General features: G+C 46.5%; 1 protein-coding gene across 1 annotated transcript in view; it reads right to left on the bottom strand.

Annotated features, from left to right (window-relative positions):
• Positions 1-3,015: 3,015 nt before the first annotated feature.
• Positions 3,016-16,955, bottom strand: part of LOC115076276 (alpha-tectorin-like) — a 28,295-nt gene continuing 14,355 nt past the window's right edge. The window contains exons 3-4 of the mRNA XM_029577533.1: positions 14,044-14,076; positions 3,016-4,280 (exon numbers count right to left, since the gene is read on the bottom strand). Of these exons, the coding sequence (XP_029433393.1) occupies positions 3,595-4,280; positions 14,044-14,076 (719 nt within the window). The 3' untranslated portion in view covers positions 3,016-3,594. The remainder of the gene's footprint in view (positions 4,281-14,043; positions 14,077-16,955) is intronic.

The raw sequence follows: 16,955 nt of genomic DNA, 5'->3' as shown, positions 1-16,955 counted from the left end.
ATTTATCCGGCTTTCTTGTGGCCACTGACTATCCAGTTGTATGCAGCAGCCGCTAGATAGCCAGTCAATTTCTGGGTGGGCAATGGGAGGATCGGGGCAGAGCTACTTAGCTGGATAAATTATCTGACTAAGCAGCGATCTTCAGCCTTAGATGTCTAAGTAGCGATTTGTCCGGGGATAGCTGTGCTGCTGAATATCCCGTATAAAGTAGCTGGATATGTCTATCTGTCTAACTTAGATAAACAGACAACGTTTGAATATTGACCCTTGGGTTTATTATATTAAATAGCAATACTTTATCTCCTTAGTCACCAGGGTCCACAGGTCTCTATTCAGAGCTATTCATTTTTTTTTTCATTAAATTCTGTGATCCTTTCCTGCTATGGTGAGTCCCTAAAAAGGTTCACTGTAGCTTAAAAACTATTATCCTCACATTATTGCAAGCATCCTCATCAGCCTTAGTGCAGAGGCTAAGGGCGGGCACCTTTCATCCTGGCCGATGCCTTTGTTTTTGTACCCATCTGAGATTTGATCTAGATCACTGGTATTTACTTCCATCCTAGAGGGCCACCACTGTGTCAGGTTGTCAAGATATCCTTAATGAATATTCATGCAAGATTTGTATGCACACTGCTTGAAATAATGTAAATCTACCTCATGCATATGAATTAAGGGTATCCTGGAAATGAAGAGAAAGCCAGGTCTGAAGACTCAAATGGTTTAATTAACTGCGATACTGCATGTAAAGTATGTGATTACATATAGATATTCACAACACCAATTGCAGTATAATAAAGAAATTAAACAAAACAGACTCAAATATTGGCCCTTTCAGAGGGAATACAGCAGAGATGTGAGGAGAAGGAAGATGCCAATACTTTCATTTACCAACTTATCTCATAAGAACATAAGAACCTGCCATACTGGGTGAGACCAAGGGTCCATCAAGCCCAGCATCCTGTTTCCAACAGAGGCCAAACCAGGCCACAAGAACCTGGCAAGTACCCAAAAACTAAGTCTATTCCATGTTACCATTGCTAGTAATAGCGGTGGTTATTATCTAAGTCAACTTAATTAATAGCAGGTAATGGACTTCTCCTCCAAGAACTTATCCAATCCTTTTTTAAACCCAGCTATACTAACTGCACTAACCACATCCTCTGGCAACAAATTCCAGAGCTTAATTGTTCGTTGCGTGAAAAAGGTTGGCTGTATCTATAGTATCAGGAATAAATTGGGTGTCAATTCATGCATGGATCATCTCATGTAACTCTGGTGTGGATCATCCCATATGTCAGCTGAGGTTTGCTTATCCTTAATACAGCCCGACATATAGCACTGCTAACCTGGAAGTCTATATTCAGCAAGGCAGTGAGTGGGAAAGTTACTCGAGTACTCAGCAGAACGTACCCAGATAGCCATTTCACTGGATATAACTGGTTATTGTTACTCGGGTAACTTTAGGACAATTGTACTTTATTTCTGACCAAGTTCAAGTTACCCAGATAGATTACCCAGCTAGGGTTGAATATCAGAACTCACCTGCCCCTGGAATGCATCAATACCACTTCTTTTTTCATCGGGATAAGTTTTGTGCAGGTAATGGTTTAGCTGATTAGAGTGGATACATATTCAAATCTCAGCTTCAGTCTTTCAATAAGGACCTCTGAATATTTTATTTTCAATTCCTCACTATACTTCCTTTTATTGGAGCTATTTGACTGTCACTAATAAAGGAGGCTGGTTTCATTCAGACAGTTGATGTCTTTGTTAATTATTCTATAGGTGCTTTTGTCTTCACCTACGAACTGGTCGTAGTTTGCATCAGTGATGGACCTTTCACGCCAATTTTTCATTTATAAAAGCAGGAATGTCTTCGATTATTGCAAGCCTTTACCATGAATGTACGCTTTCACCACAGCAAATTATCTATAAATCATTTTACTTGAGCCCTTCTTCAGTTCTAGACGGGAAAACTTCACACCGTTCCGAAATTCCTTCCCTTCAACAGAACATTGCTCTGTATGTCCTGTAACGGATACTTTGATCCCGACATCATTTAACAGCAAGGCACTTATCTTTTTGCTCGTTCTTAATTGTTTTTTTTCTCCTGACAGCATTGCCGAGCCTTTCGCCAATAATCGAAGACATTGCCATATGAAAGGTTTACATCAATTGTAGACATTAAAATCATCAGCTGCGTGAAGGAAGAGATTATTAAAGACACCTTCAAGAACCTTCAGTTGAAAACACAGCTGTATAATAAGCAGTAACCAATAGAAAATAACTTCAAGTATTTTTTAATGTAATAATAAAATTAAGAGGGTAAAAGACCAGTGATTGGAACAATTGGCTCATAAGAAGTTTCTGAGACATTCGGATCCTTTGCCAATACTAAGGTCTTCCTTCTATCATAAAAAATTTTTTTTCCAAGAAATTGCAATAAAGAATAAAGTTTACATTTTTAACAGTTAAATTCTATAATAGAGCAATCTCACTTATAGGGATTTTTTGCAGCAAAGAGTCTAATTATAACTAGTTATTTGTTTGATACTAATTGTATCCTAGCTATTCCCAGATTTCTTATTTGTCAATCTGTTCAACACAACCTGGAGTCGTCTGGCAACTCTAGAACAAAGTCACAGAGCAGGAACTGAAATGAAATCCATGAATTGTACAATATGGAATTCTACAAAAGGGGAGAGGAGGAATGGTGAAAAGAAACATCTGAATCCTGATTCTTCATCATTACAAAGAATAGATTCAGTTCCTCCTTTCATAGCCAGGTTATGTGCAGAAATGATTGATTTTGGAGGCCAAAATGTTAAACCAAGAAGGCTAGATTAGTAACTGACCCATTCATATTTAGATCATTTTGCAGATAATTGTATTTTTTAATAAGGACATACTCCAGCTGTAGAGGTCTCCAGGGTATTTTCTTTGCATCATGATCCGTGCATCAAGGACTGAGATATAAAGTGTCTCAGTTTTATAATCTATGTACTGTGTGAGGACTGAGGCAAAAAAATGCTACTAATACACATATTAATAGCATTTTGCCATCTCTCTTCCATGGTTGTCCTGTTTATAATTTCATTATTAATATTTGTGGCTATAATGAGTGGATTTTTATATAAAGCCCTAAAGAAAGCTATTAAATGTCTCATGTCTGCTTTGGAACGATGACAGGCTGAGCTGCTGGGACGTGAGGCGGTGAAGCTAAGGATCATACCAGATGGTCCAGGAGAGTGACTCAGTGTAATCACTCTGACCTGGGCTTACTAGGAAGTGGTTCTTACATTTCTATATAACTCAACTAATAATTTCACACCCAGAAGCAAAAACATCCAAAATTTAAGAAAGCAAGGGACAATCAGAATGGATACTTAGTGCTTGAGTACTGAGGGTAAATCTGGAGATCTTTTGGGGTCTGCTGTGCAGCAGAGAATGGGCATCAATTTAATGAGCCTGAAGAACGGTGTCTGGCTTCACATTCTGATTTCTATTTCTAGTCTTTATATTAAGGACAAAATAGCTGGCTACATTACTGCTAGCGCTTCATCCAGACCTAATTACAGGTCACCTCTGCTAGGTTCAGCAGAATCTTTTACGGACACAGAACTTGCCCTTTTGGTAGTACCCTTTGTCGCACACACAGCCTGCGTGGCACACATCGGAGCAGGCAGTCTTCTTCTCGTGACGGTTGGCACAGGTTCTCCTGCAGTGAAAGCCACATTCTGAGTGGTGACTGTGGGGTGGGCAGTGGCATTGGTGTTTAGGGATACAGATGCCCTTGTCACGGACATAGCCTGGGTTGCACTTACATCCCTCCCAACAGATCCTGGGGCAAAAGTTGCTTTTGTCATTGCGGGTGGCACAGGTTTTTTCACAGTGTGCCTCACACTGTGTATAATGGCTGTGGGGTGGGCATGGGCACTGACTTTTGAGGATGCAGGGCCCATTCTCTGTCTCGTGCACATAGCCCTCATCACAAACGCAGCCCTTGAAGCAGACGTCAGGGCAGGGAAGGTGCTCAGTAAAGCAGTTCTTGCAGGTTCTGACGCAGCCAGGACCACATTCTGTGTAGTGGCTATTAGCAGGGCAAGAACACTGCTCCTGGGGAATGCATGGTCCTGATTTAAATTCTCGGATGTAGCCTTTGTTGCAGATGCACCCTGGGCTGCATATCAGGGGGCAGATCTTGAGTTGTTGGTCGGCACACGTTCTCTGGCATTCTGCTCCACACTCTGAGTGATGACTGTGTGGAGGACATTCTTTACCTAAACAAAAATATAGCAGTAGGAAGAAACAGGGTAAGACCTCATTATTATTATTATTTGACAGTTTTTGATGCTAGGAAAAGCAGATGCATGCTCAGCCACAAGAATAGCTTGCCCATTGCTGTCTTATTCTCTAAACAACATAATCGCCATCGCTGCTGCTATTGTTAATGTTTACAAGTTCATACCTGACCAAGAGAAGAGCATTTTAAGCTACCTTTGTGCCCAGTAGCCTAGTGGTTAGAGCAGTTGGGCAACTCACTTTACCCTCCATTGTCTCAGGTACAAACTTTCAGGCTGATACAGAAAAACATGCGGGAGAGCAGGCGAAGGCCACTCTCCTGGGTGCGCGATTCAGGAGGGTGGCCTATGCAAATGAGGGCCCGCTGTAAAAAGAGGCGCTAGGGACACTAGCGCATCCATAGCGCCTCTTTTTTGACGGAAGCGGCGGTTGTCAGCGAGTTTGACAGCTGACGCTCAATTTTGCCGGCGTCGGTTCTCAAACCCGCTAACAGCCACGGGTTCGGAAACCGGACGTCGGCAAAATTGAGCGTCTGGTTTTCAACCCAAGCCGCGGGCCGATTTTAACATTTTTATTTTTTTTTTTAACTATTTTAAACTTTTAGGACCTCCAACTTAATATCGCCATGATATTAAGTCGGAGGGTGCACAGAAAAGCAGCAGTCAGAGAACGTGCATGGTCTCTGGCCGGTCCCATTTTATGGAACTCCATGCCCCTTGAACTTAGACTCCAGAGTAACCATAAATTTTTCAAAACACAACTCAAAACCTGGCTTTTCAAACTAGCCTTCAACAAAGAGAGTGAAGCAAGCATGTAAACAAGAATAAGCGGACACGTAGCACCAAGCTCACAAATTCCAGTTACTACTGGAAATTAGCTCACCACTAATTTTAACTGTAGTCAAACCACAGGATACATCGCTATAAAACATACAATCCCCCAATTGAGTTTCTTCATATGCATAATCCTTATAGTAAATTATATTAGTCTATATTGTTTGTTACCGAATAAGTACTGGCACTACCTATGTAAATTATGATCCATATTCACTTTGATATTGGTGCACTATTGTAAACCGTTATGATGGTAAATAACTTAATGACGGTATATAAAAACTCTTAAATAAATAAATAAATCATCTACTCGAGTGTGGGACTGGTCTCCTCTGCTGAGGACCCCTGGACTACTTCTACTGGGTACCCTCACTGCTGCCACTCCCTGGGCAGTACCATCGAGCTGTATAATAAATACAAATTCTCTGTGTATGCGTGTATAGAGTCTAGCCTAGTACTGTGATTCCTCACGGGGCTCCTCCCCATGGGAGTGGCCATCACCGCAGTACCCAAGAATCCACTCCAACACCTCAAAACCATAACAATATGGCAAGGGGGTTCTTCAATGTCCTCTGGGATAAAGGAACGGGAGAGGGCATCTCCTTTGAGATTTTTAGTAGCAGGATGGTAGCGTAGACAGAAATTGAAATGGGCAAAGAAGAGGGCCCAGCGGGCTTGACGGGGATTCAATCTCTGGGCTTGTTGAAGGTACTCTAAATTTTTATGGTCCATGTATACAGTGATGGGATATTGTGCCTCTTCGAGCCAAGGCTGCCATTCCTCAAAAGCGAGTTTCACCGCCTAGTCGCTATCCCATAGTTGCGTTCTGCAGGGGAAAATTGTTTGGAATTGAAGGAGCATGGATGAAAAGTGCCCGGCAGAGAATGCTGGCTCAGGACTGCCCCCCACACCCACCTAGGAGGCATCCACCTCAATTACGAAGGGCCGCGAAGGATTGGGATACTGGAGACAAGGTTCCTGGAGGAAGGCAGTTTTTAAGTGTTGAAAAGCCGATATGGCCACGGCAGGCTACTGCTTCGGGTTCGCTGTCTTGCGGGTCAAAGCGGTGAGAGGCACGACTAGTTTTGCATAATTACAGATAAAAGTCCGGTAATAGCGAATCCTAAGAAGCGCTGTAGGGCCCGCAGGCCGACTGGCTGGGGCCAGTTCAGAATGCTTTTGAGTTTTTCGGGGTCCATCTGGAATCCATGACGAGAGATGATATAACTAAGGAACGGTAAACTTTCCATCTCAAAGGTATATTTTTCCAGTTTGGCGAACAGATGATTGTTTCGGAGAAGCTGGAGGACTCGAACTACATCATAGCGATGAGTTTGTAGGTCCATGGAAAAAATAAGGATGTCATCCAAGTAGATAAATACACAGTTGTATAAGAGATTGTGGAAGATTTCATTCATCATGTTTTGGAAAGTGGCGGGGGCATTGCACAGGCCGAACGGCATTACAAGGTACTCATAGTGCCCATCTTGAGTATTGAACACAGTCTTCCACTCATCGCCCTCTCATATATGAATCATGTTGTAGGCCCCGCAGAGATCAAGTTTTGAGAAAATTCTGGCCCCTTGCAGGCTGTCAAATAGCTCCGAGATGAGTGGCAATGGGTAGCGATTCTTTAGGGTAATGGCATTCAAACCCCTATAGTCTATGCAGGGTCGTAGAAACCCATCCTTTCTCCCCACAAAAAAGAATCCTGCCCAGCGGAAGATGTTGACCGTCGGATGAATCCCTTAGCCAAATTCTTTTGCATATAGTCAGACATGGCTTTGGTTTCAGTAAGGGAGAGAGGGTAGACGCGTCCACGGGGAGGTTCAGTGTTGGGCAGGAGATTGATGGCGCAATCGTGGGACGATGGGATGGTAGGATATCCGCCCCTTGTTTTGAGAAGACGTCCGCATAAGAGGCATAGTGAGCTGGTAGACTGACAGGAACCAGAGCGGTAGAGAGGCAGCGCTGAGTGGACAGTGTCTTTAGGCAAGCATTGTGACATGAAGGGCCCCACTGTGACAACTGCATGGAAGTCCACTCAAACTGAGGGGAGTGCTTCCGGAGCCAGGGCAGCACCAGAACTATGGGGTGAATGGCACAGTCCAGGATGTGAAAAGTGATGCTTTCTTCATGAAGAGCGCCTGTGCGCAGGGTGATGGGTCCCATGGTATGGGTGAGCCTCCCTGGCAGGGGTTCGCCCAAGATGGAAGAAATTATCAGTGGTGTTGGAGCGAGACAGATGGGGATCCGTAGATGCTGGACCAGTCGTCTAAGAATGAAGTTGCCGCCTGAGCCAGAATCGATTAGGGCAAGGGTGTGAAAATCATCCCTCTCACCGATTAGAGTAAGCGGAGGAGCAGGAGAGATAGACCTAGGGAAAGTTCCCCGATTTGACCTAGGCCTGGAAGTTTCCCAGACGCTCCGGGCAATAGGTGAGGAGATGCCCTGCTCCTCTGCAGTACAAGCAGTCCTGCACGACACCGTCGGAGGTGTTCTTCGGGGGTCAAATGACTGCGGCCCAACTGCATGGGTTCTTCAGGAGTATCCCTGGGGCAACTGGTACCGGCTTTGTAGAAAGTGAATGGCGATATGGGCGAGACGTAGGTGGTGGCCTCCAGAGGTCGATAACTCCCGGGATTTCTCCTGGAGCTGGCGGTCGATACGGCCGGCAAGGTCAATCAGGACATCCAAAGAAGAAAGTAGCTCACAGGCCGCCAATTCATCCTTTATCCGAGGATGCAAACCATCCAGGAAAATCGATCACAGACAGAACTCGCCCCAATGAAGTTCGGACGCCAAGGTGCGAAACTGGATTAAGAAGTCTGTAAGGGGACAGGACCCTTGATGCAGGTGCAACAAAGTGCTGCTGGAGACCGTCTACTGACCGGGGTCATCAAAGACGGCTCGGAACAAAGAAAGTAAAGTTTGAAGATCCTACAGAACCAGATCGGCTCGCTCCCAAAGTGGGGAGGCCCATGCCAGGGCCTTACCATCCAAAAGGGAGTGCATGTAGTTGGTTTTGGTGAGGTGTGTGGGAAAGAGAGTGGACTGCAGGCAAAAGTGCATGTGGCACTGATTAATGAAGCCACGACACAGCTGGGGGTCCCTGGCAAAGCGTGGAGGAGCTGGGAGCAGTAGGATCAGTCGTGCAGAGGGCATGGGAGGCGGGAGATGCTCAGCGGAAGCCGCCCCCTGTTGGATGGAGGATTCTAGGCGCTGGCTGAGGCAGTCCACTGCCGAAGCAAGGGAAGACCTTCTGCTGTTCCAGGATCTTCTGGGCGAGGCCTGGTATGGCCTTTTGGGTGGAGGCCTCTGCCAGATCCATGGACTTCGCAATTTGTTACCAGCACAACTTGTTGGGATGTTGCTGCCTCGGAGGAAGTTCCACCACAGGTTCCCAAAGTCAGGAGGCGAGGCTGATGGATGACAGGGGCCGAAGGCAGAAGCTTCACCGATACCAACCTCGTTCCCCACAGGTTGAGTCCTTGGGTTCCAGGGGCCGGCTGGACAGGTGGGCCCCTGAGAAGAAGCTCTGACGAGTGAGGATCCGACGTCCAGAGCTGGTAGCGAGCAAGAGGCATGAGGTCCGATCTGAAGTCCTGGGCTGGCAGCGAGCAAAAAGCATGAAGTCCAATCCAAAGTTGAGCCAGGGGAATCCGTCCAAGGGAGAAGGAGCAGGAGTTTGAACGAGGCAGGAAGGCAGGTCCAAGGACAGGGAAAGCAGAAAGGGGCAAGGAAGACAGGAACAAGCAAGGAACAACAGGAACGCTGGAACCAGGCACAGCACCTTACGAAAATCCGAAGCAGACTTGTTGCCAAGTCGTCAGAGGAGTGCCTGCGGAAGGTTTATATAGGGCAGGGGCCTGGCGTCCAAAGGAAGGGCTGGCAGCAACTTCCTGCTGCGGGCCCTTTAAATCTGTAGCAGAGGCGCGTGCCCAGGAGAGGAAGCAGCTGGGGGCGGTGCCGGCGGCGTCCTGCAGCGAAGGAGGCCCTCCGGCCTCAGGGAATGGCGCAGAAAGAGGGACCGGCCGGGGGTGTGTGTGTGTATAACACCACTGCAGGGCCTTTAAGTGCAGGCACACCTGCCTAGGGACTGACAGGAAGAAAAGGAGAGTGGTGTGTTGTTGGCCATGTGGAGCGGCAATGCCAGGGTCGGTCGGAAAGCGTCAGATGAGTGCACCAGCTTGTGGGGTTGTTCCTCAAGCCAGCAAATATAAAGTACTCCCTCTTTTAAGCTCCCTCTTCAGGGTCCGAGGTTTGGATTTGGAGGGGAAATGTGTATGGAATTGCTTTACCAGGAAAGGTGCTATGAGGTTGGTGGCAGGTTCCCAGAAATCTTCTTCTGGCCCAAAGTGCTTCCAGGTGATGAAATACTCAAGTTTGCCTCGTCACCTACAGGAATCCAAACTTTCTTCCACTTCAAACTGCGAGTCTTCTTCTACTGTCACATCCATGGCTGTAGAAGGCTTTCTGGATAGCCAGGAGAGAATTAATGGTTTTAATAAGGAGACATGAACTATGTTATGGATTCTGAGTCTCCGAGGAAGTTCTAGCTGGAAAGTGACAGGGCCTGTCTGCCGTTGAATGGGAACTTGGAGCCATAGGTGTTGTGTGCTCAGCCACATTAAATCACCTTCTTTGAGGGTCGGCATTTAGTATCTGCATACTTCTTAGCTTGTGAGGCGACCTGTGAAATTAATTGAGAGGTTTGAGTCCAGAAACTATGGAGCTCCTAAGCAGAAAGATGGGCTGCTGGGCAATCCACTGAGAAAGGAAGCAGAAGTGGTACTCATGGGTGTTTCCCATATAGGATTTGGAAGGATGAGGAATTGGTGGTGCTGTTAATGTGATTGGTATGGGAGAATTCCACCCATAGTAGTAGCAGTGACCAATTGTCTTGCTTTCTATTGACATAGGATCTAAGGAAGGTTTTGAGAGTCTGGTTAATCCTCTATCTGTCTGTTGCCTTGTGGGTGATAGGACATAGTGAAGTCTAGCAAGATACTGACTTTCAGCAAAAGGTCTTCCTATAATGGGCAGTAAATTGCATGCCTCTGTCAGAGAGAATATGGGATGCTAATCCCTGTAAATGAAAATCATGTTGCACAAAGAGGTGGCAAAACAATAAATAAACAAAGAGCAAAAAATTGATCCTGCATGTGTAATATCAGCAAAAACAAAAGGAATCCGTCAATGTATTAATTCAAATGACGCTCATCAACAACTGAACAAATTTATATCAATCTATATATAAGAATCGCATCAGCAAGCCTGGTGACCTGCTTTGTACAATTCAAAGCCGTCCGGTCTGTTCAATCATCTGCGGTTATAGAGGCATTGAAAGATCACCAAAAAGTGCTTCGGACAATTTGAAATTTGAAGAAATATTTATCTTCAAAAAATATATATATTTTATCCGTCTGTGCCCGTGACATGAATGTTTGACCAATGACTCGAATGTTTAACAAATGACTCAATGACCCGACAGCGGCCGGTGTTTTGCAGCAAACAAGTTGCTTCTTCAGGAGTCAATACATCGAAAACCATGTAACATTAAACCCAATGGCATTATACACTTGAATCTGTTGAGAAGATCTCTTCATTAGGACACCTGGTCTCAAAGAATTTCCAAGCTTCGGGATAGAAGACCTGCTGTTTTGAGAACATGTCCCCATTTTCTGCATATTGTGTTGGTAGCCCAGTCTGGGTAGCGACAATGGTGAGGGGAGCCGGAGGAGTGACTGAGGCAAGATAGGAGGAAGAACAGAAAGGCCCCAGCGGCCTAGTTCCAGTGTAGACCAATCAATGATGGGTTGGTGTTTTTGCAGCCAATTGAGACCCAGCACAATTGGATGGACCGCTCGAGGTAGGACATAGAGAGTGATTGACTCAGAATGAAGTATGCCAGTATGGAGGGTGAGTGGGATTGTACATTGTGTGATCCTGCCGGGTAGGGGTTTGCCGTATTCAAAGGAAACAATAAGTGGTTGCTCCAAGGGAAGTGTAGGAAAATGGTAGTGTTTCACTAGGGCTTGATCTATGAAATTTCCCCCTCTGGAATCCAAGAATGCCTGGGAGAAGAAATGGGTCTTGCCTTGAGTAATTGCTACAGGAACCAGGAGTTGGGGAGTGGATTAAGTCTGGCCTAGGGTTATCTCCCCAGTAAATCCTCGGCATGAAAGCTTCATGGTTTCTCTGGGTATTGAGCCACCAAGTGTCCTGGAATGGCACTGAACATGCACAAACCCTGTTGTCTACAGCATGCTTTTTCCTGGGCTGTCAACCAGCTGGGCTTTGGCTCCAATGGTCGAGTCACAGGTGGAGAAAGAAGCCACCGAAAGTTGGGTGCCAAGAGAATAGGGCGGCGCGACTTGTGCTCGCGTGTCCTGTCCTGGAGTCTGCAGTCTATATGCCAGGCCAGGGCAATGAGAGCATCTAGTGAAGTGGGAAGTTCCCAGGCAGCAAGCTCATCCTTTATGCAGCCTGTCAGGCCTTGGAGGAAGATGATTGTGAGGCTGTCCTCACCCCAGTTCAGTTTCAAGATGAGCGTCCTAAACTCAATAGCATATTCCAAGAGGGTCTGGGAGCCCTGTCGGATCTGTAGCATGTCGGTGATTTGGACAGTGTCCCTTCCTAGCTCAAAAACGAGGGAGAACCCTTGAAGAAAGCTGTCCAAGTTCTGAAATATGGGATCCTCGCATTCTCAAAGAAGGGAAGTCCATGCCAAAGTGTTGCTGCCTAAGAGAGAGAGATCATAGGTGATTTTGGTCCAGTATTCAGGGAACATTGCGACCTGTAGCTGGAAGTGCATCTGACACTGATTTATAAAGCCTTGACATTGTCTGGGAGTCCCCATGAGATATTGGGGTGGCGGTAGCTGAGTGGAAGGTCGGGCGGTGACCAGTGGTACCTGAAGAAGTGGAGTCATAGGTCTCAAATGGGTTCTTGTCTCAAGGCATCCACCAAGATAGCCAATTTCTTCAGGGCCACGGTGACCTGATTAAACACCTGCTGCTACTTCTTCGCTGTGCCAAGCCCAGAATTGCCTGGAGCAAAGCCTAGGCCACCAGGTCCGTGGCCTCAGCAAACTGTTAGAGTTGTGGATCCTTGTGTTGGAATGAGGTTGATGCCACCTACTGGGAAAGCTCAGTAGGTCCTCATTGCCAACTGGTGGTAGACGATGCAGAGACTAAGCTGTGGCCCCTTTCCCTGCGGGTTGAGCCTTTGGGTCCAGAGGCTGGCAGAACTTAAGTGAGAGTTTCTGGTGAAGACTAGGAGAGGTTTCGTAGGCAGGCGGTGGTCAAGGCAGGCGGCAGACAAGGATGGTCAGATCACAGGCTATGGTCAAGGCAGGCAGCAGACAAGGATGGTCAGGTCACAGGCTATGGTCCATATTGGGGGTCAGTCCAGGGAAGCAAGGTAAAACTGAAGACACGGAAGGCTGGACGAGACTGAAGACTTAGCCAAGGCAAGGCTGAAGTTACGGTCTGAAGCAGCAATTCACACTACCAGAAGGTAGTTGACCTGTTGCCGAAGTGCTTTGGAGTTGCATAACTGGGGTTTAAATACCCAACAGAATGATGTCATCAGGGAGTGCAAGAGAACTGATTTCCGCTCATGGGGGCCTTTAGGTGCTGGTGCGCCTAGGGACGACAGGAAGAAGAGGATAGCAATATGTTATTGGCCATGTGGAGTGACAATGCTGGGGCTGGTGTACACACTGACACCTCCCTCCATGTGGGGAGTTATAAAATAACCATCCCTATGGTGACTTGGGAGAACTCCTGTCTCGCTAATTCAGAATCCTGGCTGAGAAATGACTTCACAAGGTGCCCCCCCTAAAGGAAAGTTACCAGATTTTTGGGGAGAAAACCTGAGATATTTCAGTGCAATTACTAGTTCACAGGGAGTCTCAACTAAATTTTAGCAACCTAATCTCAAAATAAGCCAGGGGTGGCCAACTCTAGTCCTCAAGAGCTACAAACAGGCCAGGTTTTCAGGAAATCCACAATGAATATACATGAGATAGATTTATACAATGGAGGCAGTACATGCAAATCGACTTCATGCTTATTTATTATGAATATCCTGAAAACCAAGCCAGTTTGTGGCTCTTGAGGACTGGAATTGGCCACCCCTGAAATAAGCCATCTTCTGATACCTATGAAACACATTTTCTTCCCATAAAAAATTAGTGACTTAATTCAGACTAACAGGAAAGGAAATAGAGGGAAAAGGCCAATGACATTCAGCTTTATTAAGCATGTAGAACTTCACTCAGTAAGGCTTTTCTCAAATCAATCCCAAATCATCTCTATCTGGAACCTAGGTAGAGACTTTGGATGTTTTACATTGATTAATTAATATCCTCACTTCAATGTTTGCTATATTGGACTTTAGGTTTTTTTCTCTGCTTTTCTTATTTTTTTATTCTACTTCTGTCTCTATTTTTGTCTCTCCTTGCATCTGTTTTCTATTTCTTCTTTTTTCTCTTTCTAGCAGTATATTCTTCATTCCTTTCCCTCCATGTCTTTCTGCCTCTCTCCTTTTCCTCTAGTGCTTTCGCCATGGTTTGCACGTTTGCAGGTAGGCGCATAAAGTTACACCTCCTGTTGGCAGGGCAAACCGTGTGCATGGAGATTTATGTGACAATGGCTTGTGTGTAGGTGCCGACTCCACGTCCCCTCTCCAGGCTGTCTCAGCTCAGGTTACAGGAAGAGAACACCATCAATTCTGCAACAAACATTTACATGCATTCAACCGGCTTTTATTCCTAAGACCTGGAAAATTGCCTCCAAATTGGGCTTTCCCATAGACCAGCAGTAGGCACTGAGCTGCAGCTTTTATATGAGAGGGGGATCATTGCAAAGGATCACTGGAACTTATTAGAAAAATGCCTTACCTGTTAGTCCTTCCAAAAACAGGAAAGGCAGAGCTAAAAAAAAAAGAAAAAGACAAAACATCCTTGAGTGATTGGCTCTGCTATCAGATCTTGATGCAATGAAGGAAGGGGCAGGCGAGATGGTTGTAGCAGAGGAAACCTGTGAACTTGCAAGAGATTAAGACTCTGTCTTTTAGATTTAGATCGAGCCGTTTCGTTGGTAGCGCAATTCAGTTTACATTCAGGTACAGTTGTTAAGGACGATGCAATATTTATTTATTTAATTTATTTAATTTATTTAAAAGCTCTTCCATACCGTCGTTAAGTTAGATAACCATCACAACGGTTTACAGCAAGACACGATAATGAATAAAGTCAGTGGTATAGATTACAATTAATCATGTGCCATCATAGTGCCATCGGTGTGCGGGAGACGGGAGACGAGAGCTCATGATTGAGTGTCGCTCTCCTAGCGCGCGCCAATGCACCTCTCCGGGGCACTCAATGCAAAATTTAAATGAGCTGCCGCGGTAAAAAGGGGGCGCTAGAGGAAACCGTGTGGCAGCAGCGCCCGGGAGAGGAGGCTCAGTAGAGGAAACCGTGGTGGGCAGCAGCGCCCGGGAGAGGAGGCTCAGTAGAGGAAACCGTGTGGCAGCAGCGCCCGGGAGAGGAGGCTCAGTAGAGGAAACCGTGTGGCAGCAGCGCCCGGGAGAGGAGGCTCAGTAGAGGAAACCGTGTGGCAGCAGCGCCCGGGAGAGGAGGCTCAGTAGAGGAAACCGTGTGGCAGCAGCGCCCGGGAGAGGAGGCTCACTTTTACAAGGGTCCGTTTTCCTGACCTGTGCCTGCACACTTTATTTATTATTTTTACCTAACTGCTTTTTTCAGTTCCTCCTACTTAATATCGCCAGGATATTAATTCAGAGGAAGTACAGAAAAGCAGTATTTTCTGCTTTTCCATTAACTTTAGGGGTTCCTCAAGAATTAACGCCTGCTCCGGGGCAAACATTAATTTCTGAGAATAAAAATGTGTACATTGGGCGCACAATTTTATTTCTTTTTGCATCGGGAGGTAATAGCTAACAGCCTCATCAACACGAATTTACATGTGATGAGCGCTATTAGCTTTTCAGGGGGTGGCTGCTGCTCATGCATTTTGGATGCATAAGGGGTTGTGGACAAGCATCCAAAACGCCTGTCCAACCACAGATTAACCTGAGTGCTCAGCTGAGCGCACTGTGTTGTATCGGCCCAACAGTATTGTGCTAAGGAATAGTCCATCTGGCTTCACCAATGAAGAGGGAGATTCAGATAAATCTGGTCAGGGCTGGTGGAAGTACTAGGGAGCCAGGTGCTTGCCTGAAGTGCCACAGCTTTGCGGGTGTCAGCACCACATGTGCCGGTCCATCCTCCCAATGCCGAGCTCTGACCTAGATCAAAGGGGGCAGAAGGCGAAGCAAAACTTGGCATCACCCATGATGTCATGCGATGCCTGAGCCCAGAAGCTGATGCTCCTCTCCTGGAAGGGGGCAGTCCTCGGATATACACAGGTGCAGAAGGGGCAGCTTGTGACAGTGGAGGCGCACACTCTGCAGGAGACTCACGCCAGCCTGCACGGTGCACAGAGGACTGTCCTTCCAGGAAGCACAGCCACCGCCACAGGCTCAGGACAGGAAGAGGAGGAGGAATGCAATGGAATGGGGGGGGGGGGGGAGAGAAGGGGGATGGATGAACGCTGCTGGGGCTGAGGGGAGAGATGATGTGGAGACAGAGAGACAGGAGGAGGCGCTGTTGTGGGGATGCACAGAGAGAGGGAGAATCTGAAGGATGCAGGGGATAGAGGGATGTCTGTGAGCGGGAGGAGAAGGATTCTGGGTGCTGCCGTCAGTCCTGGAGGGGCTAAAGGAGGGGGGAAAGAATGAAATCTCGATGCTGCTTTGGGGACTGGAAGGGGAAGAGAGAGGGAGCTGCTGGGTAGTGGGTACATGGCAGAGAGAGTTGGAGATACTGTGACATGATTGTTATTACTGAAGAGAGAGAGAGAAGAGAATACTTTTTGTGGTGCTGGTGATGCTGTGAGGAGCTGGGCAGAGGCCATGAGTAGAGAGGGGGATACTGCTGATCTGTGCTGAAGTGGGAGGAAGTAAGAGGAGACTTCTGTGGAAGTGGAAAGGGGAGGAAGAGGGAGTGGACAGTGAGAAAGAGGAGCAGTGCTTGGCAGAAGGTTGGAAGATGGGAGGGCTGTGCTAGAAGCACTGGGGTAATGCAGAGGATGCTGATAATCTGGGATGGGGGGGTAGAAGAGATAAGAAGCAGGGGGAGAGAGAACGATGGGGATGAATGTTGCTACTGCTAGGCAGGGGATGTTGTGTTGATGCCACCATATATGTATGTGTGTGGCAGTGAGAAGGGAGAGAACGAGGCTGAAAGTTTTTCTAAGACAGCCCTGAGAAGAGTGATCTGTGTAAGGGTCTCCCAAAAAGTGCCCTTACTAAAAGGCTATGCGTCTTCCAGGCTCATGTCGATGAGGTCAGTAAAGAGTTGGACATTCCCCAGTTGGGCGATGTCTTATAGAGCTACTGTTTTCTATATGGCAGAGAAGCCCTGGTGCTTTCCTGTTCTCTCTCCTCTAGCTCTTCTCCAGGGAAGTTGTTAGGGCTAAAGCACAGAGCTCCCAAACCTTCAAAGAGAGTAAACTTGGGGTCCCAGAAGATTCTTAAACAAAGGGGAGTACGTCTTATAATTCCTCTTTGCCAGTGGATATTTTCCACACTTATAGAGGTTAATTTGGGCATTGGATGTTACAGATATCAAATTTCATCCATATCCGTCAATTTTTGATTCTATTTGGGTCATGCAAACTGAATGAGCGCAGTCCCCTGAAAAATCTAAATCCATTTTGTCTCATTTAGTTTGACTCTATTAAAGTCAATGGG

Source organism: Rhinatrema bivittatum, chromosome 14, assembly GCF_901001135.1.
Source record: "Rhinatrema bivittatum chromosome 14, aRhiBiv1.1, whole genome shotgun sequence".
NCBI lineage: Eukaryota > Metazoa > Chordata > Amphibia > Gymnophiona > Rhinatrematidae > Rhinatrema > Rhinatrema bivittatum.
The sequence above is the reverse complement of the archived record's forward strand: the minus strand, read 5'-3'. Positions and strand labels throughout refer to the sequence as shown.